The sequence below is a fragment of the Brachyhypopomus gauderio genome, chromosome 9, assembly GCF_052324685.1.
Source record: "Brachyhypopomus gauderio isolate BG-103 chromosome 9, BGAUD_0.2, whole genome shotgun sequence".
Taxonomy (NCBI): Eukaryota; Metazoa; Chordata; class Actinopteri; order Gymnotiformes; family Hypopomidae; genus Brachyhypopomus; species Brachyhypopomus gauderio.
In genome coordinates this window covers 7,905,918-7,923,938 of record NC_135219.1, presented here as the reverse complement: position 1 = coordinate 7,923,938, position 18,021 = coordinate 7,905,918, and the positions used below count along the sequence as shown (strand labels likewise).

Below are 18,021 nucleotides of genomic sequence, written 5' to 3'. Positions count from 1 at the left end.
GGATTTACCATGTGGGGTTAGCACATCCCTGGAAGAGTTGCACACCTGCTTGTTTAATGGCAGTGTCACATGCTGCACTGAGAGCTGTGTGTGGTTGTATCACAGGTGGTTCTCCCAACCCTCGCGTCCTTGAGGATAGCTGTGTATGAGGACAACGGGAAGATCATTGGGCAGCGTGTCCTCCCAGTATACGCCGTTCGACCAGGCCGGTACCCCTTCTGAGCTCTGCACATGCCCGGCGAGAATCATCACTCTACATCTCTTTTACATTCATTTAGCATAGTTACTGAATCATTCACACAACCTGACCAATAATATGCTGTGAGATTTCAAAATGAATAATAAACCTGGAGTTCATAACTTGATTCTCTTCACTCTGTGAACAGTTTTTCACTGCCATCATTGTGCTTCTGCAGTTTACACTTAACAGTTTCACTAAACAACACATCACTCACACACTTAATGGTGGGATATCACTGTTTCACGAGCTAAGCCTGCCAGTTATTAATAGTGACCTCTGAGGATAAACAGTCTGTCTTCTTTCTCTGTCTTGCCCTCTGTTACAGGTTACCATTATATAGGACTAAGAAATGAAAAGAACCAGACACTAACACTGCCGGCTGTATTTGTATACATTGAAGTGAAGGACTATGTCCCTGACACATTTGCAGGTAAAAGCCTAGAGTGAAGGCTAAAAATCATACTACTTACTTGTATATACAGTAAAACAAATTGAGGAGCACATTTATCAGTTATGTTGAAATCGTATTCTTTATTCATCTCTTTGCGTTTATTATTATGCCATGTCACCGGGTCAGATGTGATTGAGGCTCTGTCCAATCCCATTCGCTACATCAACCTGATGGAGCAAAGAGCCAATCAGCTTGCAGCTCTCACTCAGGAGGAGGGAGGACATGATGTGAACCACAAGGAGGTTGGTACTGCGCACTTGCCTCTGTGCAAACATGTACACACCTGTGTCTTCTCTCTGTGTTGTTATCCTGCTTGTCCCTGTGTTTAAACTGCCATGATAACCAATCACATCATAGCTCCTCCTAACTACTCAGCAGTGTACTGAGTGATGCATGATCTGATTGGCTAGTCCCTTGGGTCCTCGCATTTGTCCTTAACTCTTGACCAATCAAGCTGATGCAGCTGAAGAAGAACCAATTAAAAGCTCCCTAAAAATAATGTCATGACAACAGTAGTCTTAATTCTGCCTTTTGAGCCACACATGCTGCAGACTGAACGGCTTGTAGAGGGTTTAGAAGAGGAGAAAAGGCTCCAGGTTTAGTCATGATCAGAGTACCAGCGTTACATCTACAGGTTTAGTCATGATCAGAGTACCAGCGTTACATCTACAGGTTTAGTCATGATCAGAGTACCAGCGTTACATCTACAGGTTTAGTCATGATCAGAGTACCAGCGTTACATCTACAGGTTTAGTCATGATCAGAGTACCAGCGTTACATCTACAGGTTTAGTCATGATCAGAGTACCAGCGTTACATTTACAGGTTTAGTCATGATCAGAGTACCAGCATTACATCTACAGGTTTAGTCATGATCAGAGTGGGGTACCAACATTACGTCTACAGACTCTACACAGGAGTACAGGTAACATGATGAGTACGTATTGGTATTTGTGAGCTGCATTGTACTTCGGTGAATTTTGATAATGATTAGATGCGTTGCCATAACATAATGTCTCCTTGTGTATGAGAGGATGTGTATGTACGTGTATGTGTATTTATGGAAAAAATCGCTTGTTGTGGAATAGGACCAATCAGGTCTCTACGGCTTTGATTGAATTTTGTTCCAGTACTATTGTCAACTTTTCATGATTTTTGTAAAGTTTTAAAATGTAAAGTTGTAAAGTTTTCTCCAACCAGATCTTTGACTTCCTTAAGTGTTACTCGTGCTGATGGGTGTGATTGCAAATCCAGACAGATGTGGGTGTGGAGCCAGTGTCTGAGCTGAAGAATGAGCCCCCCCGTGCCCCCGCTGAGAACGGGACAAGCCACACCCCCCTCATCTCCCCCAGACCACCATCACTGGCCAGCCACCACACCCACTCCACAGGTGCACCACCTCCCCTACCTCACTCGTGTGTATGTGCACATGGGCATATGTGAACTTGATGTGAAGCGTGCAGTTTGCATATATGTGAAGCGTGTGTGTTTGCATATATGTGAAGTGTGTGTGTTTGCATGTGGAATTCTCTTCAGGATCTGTGAAACCAGTCATTAAGAGTGAGGATTTGATCCAGAGTATTCTGACAGGTACCGGACACCTGCAACACCTCCAACACCTCCAGCCGCACTGTTCAGCTGGAGTTTCTATACATTGTGTCACTTAACATTTATCATTTAATGAATTTAGCCATTTCTACTAAATTTTAACTAATTATGCCCTTCAAAAATGTTCTAGTTCTTTCTTAATTGTGAGTCACGGTGATTTGGTGTGCACGTATGTATGTATGTCTGTGTGCGTCTGTGCGTGCGTGCGTGCGTGTGTGTGTGTGTGTGTGTGTGTGTGTGTATGTATGTCTCTGTGCGTGTGTGTGTGTGTGTGTGTGTGCGCGTCTGTGCGTGCGTGCATGTGTGTGTGTGTGTGTGTGTGTGTGTGTGTGTGTGCGCGTCTGTGCGTGCGTGCATGTGTGTGTGTGTGTGTGTGTGTGTGTGTGTGCGCGTCTGTGCGTGCGTGCATGTGTGTGTGTGTGTGTGTGTGTGTGTGTGTGTGTGTGTGTGTGTGTGTGTGTGGGTGGGGGGAGTTCAGACGTTGAGGCTCAGACCCTGGAGGAGCTGAAGCAGCAGAAGGCGTTCGTGCGAGAACAGAAGAAGCAGTATAAAGAGCTAAAGGAGCTGGTGAAGAAGCATCATAAGAAGACCACAGAGCTGATCAAAGATCACACAGCCAGGCAGAGCGAGCTGCACACAGAGTGCATGCGTCGCAGATCAGCTCTGCACAAAAGTGCCAAACGAGATGGTAAGAAAAGGTAGGTTCCCTAACCCTGACTCTCTTGACACTCTTGTCCTGAACCTGTCCGCTCTCTCCTGACACTCCTGAACCTGTCCACTCTCTCCTGACACTCTTGTCATGAACCTGTCCACTCTCTCCTGACACTCTTGTCCTGAACCTGTCCACTCTCTCCTGACACTCTTGTCCTGAACCTATCCACTCTCTCTTGACACTCTTGTCCTGAACCTGTCCGCTCTCTCCTGACACTCTTGTCCTGAACCTGTCCGCTCTTTCCTGACACTCTTGTCCTGAACCTGTCCGCTCTCTCCTGACACTCTTGTCCTGAACCTGTCCGCTCTCTCCTGACACTCTTGTCCTGAACCTGTCCGCTCTCTCCTGACACTCTTGTCATGAACCTATCCGCTCTCTCCTGACACTCTTGTCATGAACCTGTCCGCTCTCTCCTGACACTCTTGTCCTGAACCTGTCCGCTCTCTCCTGACACTCTTGTCCTGAACCTGTCCGCTCTCTCCTGACACTCTTGTCCTGAACCTGTCCGCTCTCTCCTGACACTCTTGTCCTGAACCTGTCCGCTCTCTCCTGACACTCTTGTCCTGAACCTATCCACTCTCTCTTGACACTCTTGTCCTGAACCTGTCCGCTCTCTCCTGACACTCTTGTCCTGAACCTATCCACTCTCTCTTGACACTCTTGTCCTGAACCTGTCCACTCTCTCCTGACACTCTTGTCCTGAACCTGTCCACTCTCTCCTGACACTCTTGTCCTGAACCTGTCCACTCTCTCCTGACACTCTTGTCCTGAACCTGTCCGCTCTCTCCTGACACTCTTGTCCTGAACCTGTCCGCTCTCTCCTGACACTCTTGTCCTGAACCTGTCCGCTCTCTCCTGACACTCTAGTCCTGAACCTGTCCGCTCTCTCCTGACACTCTTGTCCTGAACCTGTCCGCTCTCTCCTGACACTCTTGTCCTGAACCTATCCACTCTCTCTTGACACTCTTGTCCTGAACCTGTCCACTCTCTCCTGACACTCTTGTCCTGAACCTGTCCACTCTCTCCTGACACTCTTGTCCTGAACCTGTCCACTCTCTCCTGACACTCTTGTCCTGAACCTGTCCGCTCTCTCCTGACACTCTTGTCCTGAACCTGTCCGCTCTCTCCTGACACTCTTGTCCTGAACCTGTCCGCTCTCTCCTGACACTCTTGTCCTGAACCTGTCCGCTCTCTCCTGACACTCTTGTCCTGAACCTGTCCGCTCTCTCCTGACACTCTTGTCCTGAACCTGTCCGCTCTCTCCTGACACTCTTGTCCTGAACCTGTCCGCTCTCTCCTGACACTCTTGTCCTGAACCTGTCCGCTCTCTCCTGACACTCTTGTCCTGAACCTGTCCGCTCTCTCCTGACACTCTTGTCCTGAACCTGTCCCCTCTCTCCTGACACTCTTGTCCTGAACCTGTCCCCTCTCTCCTGACACTCTTGTCCTGAACCTGTCCGCTCTCTCCTGACACTCTTGTCCTGAACCTGTCCGCTCTCTCCTGACACTCTTGTCCTGAACCTGTCCGCTCTCTCCTGACACTCTAGTCCTGAACCTGTCCGCTCTCTCCTGACACTCTTGTCCTGAACCTGTCCGCTCTCTCCTGACACTCTTGTCCTGAACCTGTCCGCTCTCTCCTGACACTCTTGTCCTGAACCTGTCCGCTCTCTCCTGACACTCTTGTCCTGAACCTGTCCGCTCTGCTCTCTCACTCACCACACTTGAATTTGTTTTTACTTTTTACTTTTTGATTAGTAGTAGTGTAGCGTCTGCCTGGTTTCTCATAGTGCACTACATCTCCTGATTGGCTATGTGCATCTCTCCCTTTGATCCCATTCTGGTCAGTTTGGAGAACTGCTCTACAGTTTGCTCACAAATGTCAGCGTTGATGATCAATTTGTGCGTATACACACAGTGTGTGTGTATAAGCATCTATGAGTGATCTATGATGATGATGCGTGCGTGTGCTCTTCCATGGTGCGTGCGTCAGATCGGGCGCGGCACACGCGGGTGTGGCGGTGGAGGAGGAGCTGGTGGAGCTGCAGGAGGAGAGCGCCCGCAGGCTGGCGGAGCTGAAGGAGCAGCAGCAGGGGCAGCTGTTGGCCCTGCGGCGGGACCAGTACTACAGCGAGCAGTACCTCAAAGGCAAACACATCAAACAGGTACTACAGGTACTACAGGTACTACAGCGAGCAGTACCTCAAAGGCAAACACATCAAACAGGTACAACAGGTACTACAGGTACTACAGCGAGCAGTACCTCAAAGGCAAACACATCAAACAGGTACAACAGGTACTACAGGTACTACAGCGAGCAGTACCTCAAAGGCAAACACATCAAACAGGTACAACAGGTACTACAGGTACTACAGCGAGCAGTACCTCAAAGGCAAACACATCAAACAGGTACTACAGGTACTACAGGTACTACAGCGAGCAGTACCTCAAAGGCAAACACATCAAACAGGTACCACAGGTACTACAAGTACTACAGCGAGCAGTACCTCAAAGGCAAACACATCAAACAGGTACTACAGGTACTACAGGTACTACAGCGAGCAGTACCTCAAAGGCAAACACATCAAACAGGTACTACAGGTACTACAGGTACTACAGCGAGCAGTACCTCAAAGGCAAACACATCAAACAGGTACTACAGGTACTACAGGTACTACAGCGAGCAGTACCTCAAAGGCAAACACATCAAACAGGTACTACAGGTACTACAGGTACTACAGCGAGCAGTACCTCAAAGGCAAACACATCAAACAGGTACCACAGGTACTACAAGTACTACAGCGAGCAGTACCTCAAAGGCAGACACATCAAACAGGTGCACAGCCCAGAGCAGAGGCCCTTCACCCTCTACAAACGCCTGACATGAAACACCACCCATGAACTTGTAATGTCACAGTACTGCAGTCACACTTGTACTGTGCCTCCATCACCACAGCATACACAGAAAAAGCCCCAGAGCAGTGCAGACACGGCTCCTTGCTCCAGTCTCTATATAAACTCTTAATTAGGTTAAGCTAAATTCTTTCGACGTGGACGAGAATGACGCTTGTTCCCGTGCACATCTTGCCCTGTCTCCTCTCTCACTAGGTGTTTTGTGTGGTGTCGGTGTGCTTGTGTGTCTCTGCGTCAGGTGGGACTGACTCACACATCTCACCGTGACACGTGTGTGGTGATTGCCTGTTGCCACAGACAGCATAATATACTGTGGAAAATGTGCTGAGAGCTATTCAAGCCGAAACCTCAATTAGTTTCCTCATCAGGAACTGGTGGAGTCCCAGTGTAATGAGTGTTTTAAAGGCCCAGAGGCCATAAAGCACTCAGGAGGACTGAAGCCCCGGCACAAAATGTACTTTTCAGTTTTACAGTACCTTAGCATGAAATGTTGGAACTCTGTTTCTCCCTTTCACTCCTTATTTGTAGGCATGTGTGCGTATGTGTGTGTGTGTGTGTGTGTGTGCCTGTGTGTGTGCCTGTGTGTGTGCCTGTGTGTGTGTGTGCGTATGTGCATGTGTGCATGGGTGTGTACGCGCGTTCGCGTGTGTGTGTGTGTGTGTGTGTGTGTGTGTGTGCATATCTCTTTCATGGCTCTGACATCTACTGTTGCAGCTGGTCGAGAAGCTGATCACAGTTGCTGACGACTGTCAGAGTAACCAGCTGAAGAGGCTGAAGGAGCTGTGTGAGAAGTAAGTACAGTGCTGAAACAACCCAGTCATTCATCCTCATACACCAAGCGTTTACACCAAGGGTATGTAACGCTGCATGGGTCCGTAACGCTATATGGGTCCACTGTAACGCTGTATGGGCCCACTGTAACGCTGTATGGGTCCACTGTAACGCAGTATGGGTCCACTGTAATGCTGTATGAGTCCACTGTAACGCAGTATGGGTTCAATGTAATGCTGTATGGGTTCACTGTATGTAACGCTGTATGGGTTCACTGTAACACTGTATGGGTTCACTGTATGGGTTCACTTTATGTAACGCTATATGGATTCACTGTAACACTGTATGGGTTTATTGTAACACTTTGAGTTCACTGTAACGCTGTATGGGTTCACTGTAACGCTGTATGGGTTCACTATAACACTGTGGGTTCACTGTAACACTGTATGGGTCCACTGTATGTAACGATTTAACCCTTCTATCTTTAGAGAGAAGAAAGACTTGAAAAAGAGAATGGATAAAAAGAGGCAGGAGAGGATAAATGAGGCAAAGTCTGTCGAAAATAATCTAACAGAAGAGTAAGTAATGTGGAAGAAATCTGACATTGTTCACCACTAGTGCTATACTCCTTTGAGATATAGAATGCTGTCTATAAATAATTGAACAGTGACACATTTTTGCTCTGTATTCCAGCATTGGATTTGAAATGGAGCAGTGAATATGAGGTTAAAAGTTCAGAATGTCAGTTTTAAACAAAGTGAGCTTACAGTACAGAAAGCAAGTTAAACCACATCAAATATCAGCCTTTTGAAACACATTCCCCATATGGACCAGGTGCTCCAGTGAGTGCCAGGAGGCAGGGCACTGATGCATGCTGTAAGGCCTGTATGTGGCCATTTTCAGTCGCTGGACATGGAGGTTTTAGTTCAGATTCAAGGTGCTGGAGTGCTTTGCCAAAGCTGCCGGTGATTTATCAACTGAGCTGACTTCGTCCTGATGTTTTTGTTATTAGTGCAGCAGGGATGTACATTAGGACCGGCTTCATGTTGAGCTGGAGGGGAATGAGTCAAGAGTGGTGGCTGCTGTTGAAGTCTAAATTCACCAGGAGGCCGGATGGCCTTTTGTTAGTACCTGGTCATATGTATACTGTATGCCTGATGTCCATATAGAATATGTTTGATGTTTATATGTTCATAAGTATATAGGTTATATGTTTTTATTTGATGTGCTTTTGAAAACAAAGCATCTCAAAACTTCCTTTTGCCTTATAGAGAGAAGTTGGAGATCAACAGATCCCATGTTAATGAAGTTGTACAGTACATCAAAAGGGTAAGAAGCACCCACAGAGTGAAAAAATAGAAAATTCCTTTAAAAACCTGTTTGAAATGTAGCAGTTTAATGTGTTTAGATACCAGTCGTGGACTGTCTGAACATGTCTCTTTAAAGCTGGAAGACGCTCAAAGCAAACGGCATGAGAAAATTCTGGAGATGCACAAGGTCACACGGCAGCAAATCGTGGATGAGAAACCGAAGGTACGGGAGACCCACACCACCACGCACACGCACGAGACCCACTCCACCACGCACACGCATGAAACCCACACCACCACGCACACGCACGAGAGACCCACACCACCACGCACACGCATGAGAGACCCACACCACCACGCACACGCACGAGACCCACACCACCACGCACACGCACGAGACCCACACCACCACACACGAGAGACCCACACCACCACGCACACGCACGAGACCCACTCCACCACGCACACGCACGAGACCCACACCACCACACACGCACGAGACCCACACCACCCTGCACACGCAAGAGACCCACACCATCATTCACACGCACAAGACCCACACCATCATTCACACGCACGAGACCCACACCACCACGCACACGCACGAGACCCACACCACCACACACACGCACGAGACCCACACCACCACGCACACGCATGAAACACACACCACCACGCACACACACGAGACCCACATCACATCGCTTCGCACTTGTGTGTTGAATCACACGTGGGTAGTGATTGTGTGTGTCACCACATTTTCAATGTTATTCTAGGAGGACAGATTGCAGGATGTTGAAGGTAAGCACTTTTCTGGCATCCAGAATAAATCAAAGCTCTGTGACTGAAAGCAATGGTGTCCACCTACACACAGCTTCTTAAGCTCAGCTCCAGTGTCCTTTCTGCTGGAGTTAATGATATACGCTATAACTAAAGCACCTCCCAACAGCTTAGCCCATATGAACATATTGTTAATCCGGCAGTGCAAGCACCAGGTTCTTTTAGAAAACCATTGTATGATGCTTGGCATCAAACACACCTAGAGAACCCTGGTTAATAACATGTAATGGTCCTTCAGTGGCTACTGTATGAGGTAGTAAATCTCACTGTTGGTAACAGAGCGTTTCTTATTCATTCCTGCTGAAGTCATGTTATTACCAGACAGCTGACGCGTGCTTGTGTAGTAGCATACTTAAGTGTCCAGTGCTTATTTTTCTAAGATATATAAGTGAATTTTATTTTATATATTTCTAAGGTATATAAGTGAATCTTATTTTATATATTTCTAAGATATTAGTGAGTTTTATTTTATATATTTCTAAGATATGTAAGTGAATCTTATTTTATATATTTCTGAGATATATAAGTGAATCTTGTTTTATATATTTCTAAGATATATATAAGCGTGACTTTTTTTTATATATGTCTAAGATATAGATAATAAGGCACATATAAAATAAGACATAAGTCTAATATCGACTTATGGCCTCATTTATATTGCTGAATAGCCTTCAGCCTACAGTTCTGTCAGACATATGCAAATGAGATTCATCTCAGCAGAATGTGTAGTGATGTCCTGTTACGCTAGCAGCACAAAGGGCTTGATGACCAAGTTGGCAACCCCATTCTGTTTGGTTTGCAGTGTAATTGCAGAGTCTTCTGCTAATGCTTCGCTTTGTACTCATGCGTAGCATAAAATAATCACAGTGGGTAAACGCAGTAGCAAATGAGTTGAGGACCAGCAGCTCCTACACTCAGCACTAGAGGGCGCCACAGCACAGAGAATGGCACTTTGTGGACCAGAAGCAGTGCTGCTCCTGTAAGTTCCTTTTGTCAGCCTACTGTCTTGACAGGTTCAGTCCACATTTTAGCTGCTTACATCTATATCGGGCCTGCATTGGATGGAGGTATATTGGGCCTACATTTAATGGAGGTGTGTGGATCTAGTTGGATGGAGGTGTGTGGATCTAGTTGGATGGAGGTGTGCGGATCCAGTTGGATGGAGGTGTGCGGATCCAGTTGGATGGAGGTGTGTGGATCCAGTTGGATGGAGGTGTGTGGATCCAGTTGGATGGAGGTGTGTGGATCCAGTTGGATGGAGGTGTGTGGATCCAGTTGGATGGAGGTGTGTGTATCTAGTTGGATGGAGGTGTGTGGATCTAGTTGGATGGAGGTGTGTGGATCCAGTTGGATGGAGGTGTGTGGATCCAGTTGGATGGAGGTGTGCGGATCCAGTTGGATGGAGGTGTGTGGATCCAGTTGGATGGAGGTGTGTGGATCCAGTTGGATGGAGGTGTGTGGATCCAGTTGGATGGAGGTGTGTGGATCTAGTTAGATGGAGGTGTGTAGATCTAGTTAGATAGAGGTGTGTAGATCTAGTTAGATAGAGGTGTGTAGATCTAGTTAGATAGAGGTGTGTGTATGATCATTCTTCTTGTGATACCTGACAGCTATGTCCACTCACCTTAACTATATAAATATATATCTGGAGTTTGATCATTACTGCTCACCAGAGGTGGTTTTATTAGATGTTTCCCGCTAAGCAAGTGGTTTCACAATGACATTGTTCCAATTTAAATTGTAAACCCCAGAAAATTAAAATGACCATTGTTCACTTATTTCCAGAGATCTTCCTCCAGCAAGTGGTCCCTCCGTACGCTTGATGCACATGACCTCATTCACGTTGTGAACGGTGTCACGCTTGGCATCGTGAGAACCTGTGTCCCCTGGTCTCGTGTGCGCATGCCAGATATCTTTAGCAGATACCTCAGTGTGGAAAAAATATCTCCCCCATTGAAAAGCAGGTCAGACAGATTCAGCTGTTTATTTGTGTTTGAACCCTACATCAGCAGGCAGAGTAAGTGGTGAGTGAAAGTAACCAGGGCAAAGCTAATATCCAAGAGTAAGTGTGTGTGTGTGTGTGTGTGTGTGTGTGTGTGTGTGTGTGTGTGTGTGTGTGTGTGTGTGTGTGTGTGTGTGTGTGTGTGTGTGTGTGTGTGTGTGTGTGTAAGAGAGAGAGAGAGAGAGCAGTCCTGACCCATTTTCACGCCTCGATGCAGCCACTAATGGACAGCTATAACCATCCCTGGGTCTTTGGAGACCTGCTGAAGAAGGTCTCTGGACTCTGCTCGCTTAAAGATCATGAAGAAAAGCGGGTGGACAGGAGAAAGAAGAGGAAAGGATGGATGGAGAGAGAGAGAGAGAAAGAAAGAGAGAGAGAGAGAGAGAGAGAGCAATTGCAGGCAAATTTCCACCTCTCACCATGTTTCTCGGAGTACTTGGAAAGCTTTCTGAGATGAAGCTGGCGTTCCCTCATCCGATTGGTGCCAGTACACGGGCATCACAGCGCGGAGGGCAATGTCAGGGCTGGACACGGGCGGCCATCACACCTCAGTGTGTGTGCAGCGCGCAGGTGTCAACTTCCTGTTAACGTTCCAATCAGAAGTGGCCACTGCGTACCGTGGTGTCTCGCCAGCGTCGACTTTTAGAAGCACTCGGAGTCCGTGATGACCACATGCTGCTCAGTGGGACATTTTGAGCCTCATTTAAATAAGACCATTGTATTGATCCTCATTTTAAAAAGCCCATGGCCCACCTGGTACTTGCAGCTGAAGCTGGTCAGTGGGTACAGCTTAAGGTCTCTGATCAGTTTCAGGCAGCTGACATAAATCCTCCTTATGTTATCACAATTGGCTGGAAAGCAATTACCATGCCCGGACTTCACTAATCAACATCCGGATGTTTCATCAGTGTAATTTACAAAATGCTGTGGGATTTGTGTATTTCAAATTCAATTATTGATGCGTTATTTCTGTTCAAGTCTTCGATACCATTTCCTCAAACACCCAAATGAAGGTTTTTAGTTTGGTCTTTAGTTTTAGTTTAGAAGGTATTCTGTGCTTTTCCGCTGTATTCTGTGTATTCTGTGTATCCCCCCCCCCCCCCCCCCCCCCCCCCCCCCCCCCCCCCCCCCAATGGGTCTCCCAGTGCAGTGAGCTGATCTCGGACAGTGGCATGAATTTTCATCCATTACGCAAGCCTGAGGCAGAAAATGGTTGAAACTTCACAAACAGGAGCTGTATGCCATCTCCATGGCAACGCTCATCCCTATCCCCTAACCCCACCCCTCTGAATAGTCTGGCTGCTACAAGGTCCTTATGCCACAGCCCAGCACAGATATACAGCCTAACACAGCACTAGCCCAGCACAGATATACAACCTAACACAGAGCTAGCCCAGCACAGATATACAACCTAACACAGCGCTAGCCCAGCACAGATATACAACCTAACACAGCGCTAGCCCAGCACAGATATACAACCTAACACAGCGCTAGCCCAGCACAGATATACAGCCTAACACAGCACTAGCCCAGCACAGATATACAACCTAACACAGAGCTAGCCCAGCACAGATATACAACCTAACACAGCGCTAGCCCAGCACAGATATACAACCTAACACAGCGCTAGCCCAGCACAGATATACAACCTAACACAGCGCTAGCCCAGCACAGATATACAACCTAACACAGCGCTAGCCCAGCACAGATATACAACCTAACACAGAGCTAGCCCAGCACAGATATACAATCTAACACAGAGCTAGCTCAGCACAGATATACAACCTGAAACCTAGATTCCTAACACAGAGCTAGCTCAGCACAGATAACCCCAGAATACACATACATGAGCTACACTGAATTATATGAATATATGTGAAACATATACAGTGGATCTACACATTGATACAGCCCAACATACAGAGACAGTTCAGCACACAAATAAAGAGTCCCACTGATACAGCACAACACAGTCAAAATCACGAAAAGGTACATGACACAGAGACAGTCCAATCCAATACAGGAGAGCATACAGCTACAGCCCAACATATAATCACAGAGCATCACCTAGATGCAGCCTGACATGTGTGAAGGCCCAGGATACACATGCAGCCCCACAAGCCTGTGGCCTAATATCTATGTAGTGCAGCTCAGATACGATATGGTGCAGATATACAGAGTGACATACTCAACCCAGCACACAGCCAAAGTCTAATACGCTGATTTGGAGTGGGGCGCTCTAGCATGGGCAAAGTGCAGAGAGAAAGAGATTTGCTCAACCTAGAATGGGCAGAGACAGGAGGGGAGGAAAGAGAGGAGAAGAGGGAGAAGTGTGCGTCGGGAGAGTGATGAGAGGTATTATTAAACAGCGGAGGCCCCAGGCATGCAGAACATGCCTCTTCATTGCTAGACAGCAGGAAGAGGAGACAGATGGAGGGGTCTGCCTCGGCGCAGACGCGGAAGCAGACCAGCTTGTGCCTCAACCGGACCCGGCACATTTGGTCCCGCTCCCAGAAACGGGCTGGAGAACCTGGCAGAGGCTCTGCACGGTGTCTGCAGGCCACGCTGACCCCCCCCCCCCCCCCCCCCCCGTGCCCACAGCGAAGGTCTTCAGCACCGGGGCGGCCGTGGGGTGCCGGTCGGTACCGTCTCGTGTGGGCCGCTCGGTCGGAGAGCGTTAATAACGCACGCTGCACGCTCTCAAACCAGGGGATCCATTGTCACTCAATGGAACCCGGCGGAGCCCAAAGAAACACCTGCTGCTGGCGCTGACCGGCAGGGACGGTTTGGCACGCCCACGGCGGGTGAGCGGGTCCAGAAATACTGGGCTCTCGTCCCCTTGCTGAGGAGGATGGGGCTGGGCTGTAGAGAATACTTTCGGCTGCACCTCAAACATCAGTCTTCATTTGAAAGGCGGGATGACCAGACAGAGGGAGGTTCCCCCAGACTGAGGTGCCATGCTTATCTCCATGTCAGCAAACGTTTTTACAGCTCGGTCTTCTGGGGTTATGTTTGGATGTCCTTGGACGGTGCCGGATCAATATAGCTGGAGCGTTATGCACGTGGACCACTTGGGTGTTGGGGTTAATGAGACTGGAGGATAATCCTTGTGTAAAGAAGCAAAAACAGAAAGGAAGTCTATGAACATGGAATAAAAGTAAATTATGAAGACTTTCTCCAGATATATCATCACTTCTTTTTGGAATGGAGTGACAGGACCTGAGTTTTTGATAGTGTCTTGCATGTATTAAGTATATAAATTAGGTACTTTGCAACTTGGATGGTTTGCTGAAATCAGCTGGGAAATGTTTGGGAAATGTTTGCATGGTTGCTGTAGGATCTTAGCTGTTGATAATCATTCTCTATATTGAGAATTTAGCAGTGAAAAGTCTTCTGTCAGTGCAGCCAGGTGAAATACAGCAGTGAACTGATCTTCATTTGAGCCTAGCCAAGAGGAGTCACTCTTCACATGAAGGTATCGTAGAATTAGGACAGATGTTGAAGAAGGTCAGCTGCCGCCTGAAGTATTTTAAGAGAGCAGAGGAATTGGATCTGAGTCTGGTTAGTTGACAGATGACAAGTCTTTTGAGGGAAGACATATTTAACATCCTCTAATCGAGAGGGAGTGGAATCGAGACTGTGTCAGGCTTGCATCACTCCAGATCACTTGAGGTGAGCCAGTTAAATTGGTCCACCCAGTGCACCCAGTGCACCCAGTCCACAGCGCAACACCCCACTGACTCAGTGTTGTCTCTTTACACATATCTTGCAGTTTAGAGGGTGCTGTCGGGATAATAGCGCTGGACCCTGATTTACAGCAGTTATAATGTTTGATGTGCTGGTATGGGCATTAGCTAGACTTTAGGCCTATGGGAATGGCTTGAAGAAATTTCATATCACAGGAAAGAACACTAGATGTGATTAATGACATGCGGACTGCTGGATTATCTTTAATGTCCATATCCTTTATTGCTCCTTTGTGATTATTTGTAGCAATAAAATGGCAAACACAAGGATTGGTGCTTGTCAAAAACTACAAATGAGGATCAACACAGAGTCAAGTGCAATCATCACTTCAAGTCTGAGAGGTGTTTTTGTTGTTGTTGTTGTTGTTCAACAGAGCAACAGATAATCTAATCTTTACTAAATATATCCGCCTGTCAAAGCTCATTGGTTCAGACGGAAGCCTCGTTTATGCATAGGCTCATCGGGGGGGTTCTGTAAATATGGAGCAGGTGGCCTGTGTGCTCTGTGTTTACGTAATGGCTGCATGGATGCATTGGTTAGCTAGCAACTTAGTGCATGTCTGAACCGCTTCTTTAAATCACAAGGAAGTATGAGTAACACATTTCAATCTGGTCAGTTGAAACAGAAAATTTCATGTAATAATGAGAGAACATGAAAATAATGAAATGAATTAATATAAAATGTAATAAATAGCAGCCAAATCAACTGTATTATTAACTGTTTGTTATTATTGTTTTACCAGATGTCATGTTGTGAAACAGGCCAGCACATCTGGTTAAAAAGTGGATAAAAAGAGCCAACATTCAGAGGTTTCTAGTCTTGGGTGGAGTGCCCCATCCATTGTGAGGAGGTTTCTAGTCTTGGGTGGTGTGCCCCATGCAATGTGAGGAGGTTTCTAGTCTTGGGTGGAGTGCCCCATCCATTGTGAGGAGGTTTCTAGTCTTGGGTGGAGTGCCCCATCCATTGTGAGGAGGTTTCTAGTCTTGGGTGGAGTGCCCCATCCATTGTGAGGAGGTTTCTAGTCTTGGGTGGAGTGCCCCATCCATTGTGAGGAGGTTTCTAGTCTTGGGTGGAGTGCCCCATGCAATGTGAGGAGGTTTCTAGTCTTGGGTGGTGTGCCCCATCCATTGTGAGGAGGTTTCTAGTCTTGGGTGGAGTGCCCCATCCATTGTGAGGAGGTTTCTAGTCTTGGGTGGAGTGCCCCATGCAATGTGAGGAGGTTTCTAGTCTTGGGTGGTGTGCCCCATCCATTGTGAGGAGGTTTCTAGTCTTGGGTGGAGTGCCCCATCCATTGTGAGGAGGTTTCTAGTCTTGGGTGGTGTGCCCCATGCAATGTGAGGAGGTTTCTAGTCTTGGGTGGAGTGCCCCATCCATTGTGAGGAGGTTTCTAGTCTTGGGTGGAGTGCCCCATCCATTGTGAGGAGGTTTCTAGTCTTGGGTGGAGTGCCCCATGCAATGTGAGGAGGTTTCTAGTCTTGGGTGGAGTGCCCCATGCAATGTGAGGAGGTTTCTAGTCTTGGGTGGTGTGCCCCATGCAATGTGAGGAGGTTTCTAGTCTTGGGTGGTGTGACCCATCCATTGTGAGGAGGTTTCTAGTCTTGGGTGGTGTGACCCATCCATTGTGAGGAGGTTTCTAGTCTTGGGTGGTGTGCCCCATCCATTGTGAGGAGGTTTCTAGTCTTGGGTGGTGTGCCCCATCCATTGTGAGGAGGTTTCTTGTCTTGGGTGGTGTGCCCCATCCATTGTGAGGAGGTTTCTAGTCTTGGGTGGTGTGCCCCATCCATTGTGAGGAGGTTTCTAGTCTTGGGTGGTGTGCCCCATGCAATGTGAGGAGGTTTCTAGTCTTTGGTGGTGTGCCCCATGAGGTCCAGCAGCTTCCAGGTCTTCTCTTGGCCATCTGATTACGCTTGTTAGGTAACTGTTGATTGGCAGTGTCTACATGTTTATGTTTGATCATGTTGGTTCTTGAGGGCTTGTCTTACTCGGTGGAGGTACACAGATGTCCTTTTCATTTCTGACTCACAGTTCCCAAATGATTGGAGAATCCCCAGGTATTTTTGCAGCCGTTTTCCAGGTCTGTTACAGGCCTTGTGATAGTTCAGTTCACTCTCTTCTGGTCAGTTGGACCAATGAGTCAAAGTCCCTTTCTACTGCTTAAGATGCTCCATGTACAGAAGGTGGATGGAAGCTCCACTCCAATCTGTTCCTCTCATATTGATGAGCTGGCCGAGAGAAACCAGGCCAGAAGGGAGCAGCAGTGGAGATCCAGTGATGCATATCTTTGGTATGTACCATCCTTAATAGTTTCCTGGGCAGTTGTTTCTGAGTGGGCTTCTGGTTCTTCATTTACGATGAGGTCTGGCAGGGTCGTGTTCTGCCTAGTTCTATGTGACTGCTTTTGAAATGCTGACTGGCTCCTGCTCTGGGAGACTGTGGCGCAGTATTCGGAGAGAGCAGGTGATTCATTTGCCCATACGCTCATCCAATATGTTCTGTTTCAGCTGTGGGTGGATCCACACTCAGGGTTTTATTGCACCTTAACTGACAGAACACTTCTGGATGCTTCTTTGGCAAAGAGGGCATTTGCTCTATTTTCTACTGCTTTTCCCCTGTATCTCTGAAGTCTGGAGGCCAGTACTGGTAACCTGTGTTTAGCAGACTCTAGTCTAGAGCCTCATTTATGGGATGTATTTTTTCTGTAGTCAGACACCATATTTGATATTTTAACCCTTCTGGAATTTCAGTTTCTTGACTTCCATCTGAGTAATTATTATTTTGGTTTCCACCGGGGACAGTAGGTGTGTCCTGTGGGACAGTAGGTGTGTCCTGCGGCTTGTGTTTTGCAGCCTAGGACCTCAGTCATGGCGTAAACCTCCACTGGCTAGGCCAACGTGTCCACCGCACACTTCTTGGATTCCTTGTGTAATCTGATTGGATTACTGAAACCCTCATAAATAGCCATAATATGTTCATTTTTCTCTTAGATATGTTTTTCCAATCCAATCAAATCAGAGCCTTGTGTTTATAAAGAACAGAAGCTTGTTATTATAAGACATGTTCTATTGTCCATACAAATCATAAGATACATTTTACTTCATTCCTGAGATATGAACTGTATCAGTGTTTCATTCAGAGGCAAGTCAATGTTTTGTTTTCATCAGTAAGCGGGGTAGAGCGCGGCCTCTCTGTCATTACCGCTGTCATTACTGCTGTCATTACTGCTGTCATTACAGAATCAATATTGCTTTGCTTCTAGGACAAAAAAAGTCGTCTCAGTGATCAGTTTGCCCAGATTTTGTTCTTTACGCCATATTGTAACTCTGATGCAGTGGATGCCCTACTGTGTTATTATGGTCTCAGCACATTGTTGGACTTTATTTGTTGAAAGTTTGTCAATTGGGAGAGGCTGGCAAAAAAAAGGGGAACAAAA

The 18,021-nt window shown here is 47.1% G+C and overlaps 1 protein-coding gene across 8 annotated transcripts in view; it reads left to right on the top strand.

Annotated features, from left to right (window-relative positions):
* plcb1l (phospholipase C beta 1-like) overlaps positions 1–18,021 on the top strand; it is an 85,501-nt gene that overhangs the window by 62,902 nt on the left and 4,578 nt on the right. For 5 of the 8 annotated variants that reach the window (XM_077016784.1, XM_077016787.1, XM_077016785.1 and 2 more), the window contains 11 exons: positions 106–205; positions 567–671; positions 819–934; positions 1,946–2,081; positions 2,228–2,281; positions 2,778–2,997; positions 5,002–5,173; positions 6,636–6,712; positions 7,181–7,270; positions 7,964–8,021; positions 8,139–8,225. In XM_077016784.1, coding sequence (XP_076872899.1) covers positions 106–205; positions 567–671; positions 819–934; positions 1,946–2,081; positions 2,228–2,281; positions 2,778–2,997; positions 5,002–5,173; positions 6,636–6,712; positions 7,181–7,270; positions 7,964–8,021; positions 8,139–8,225 — 1,215 coding nt within the window. Of the gene's footprint in view, positions 1–105; positions 206–566; positions 672–818; positions 935–1,945; positions 2,082–2,227; positions 2,282–2,777; positions 2,998–5,001; positions 5,174–6,635; positions 6,713–7,180; positions 7,271–7,963; positions 8,022–8,100; positions 8,226–8,778; positions 8,804–18,021 lie in introns of those variants that run through there. The other 3 variants (XM_077016788.1, XM_077016789.1, XR_013133158.1) reach the window with 3 other exon arrangements.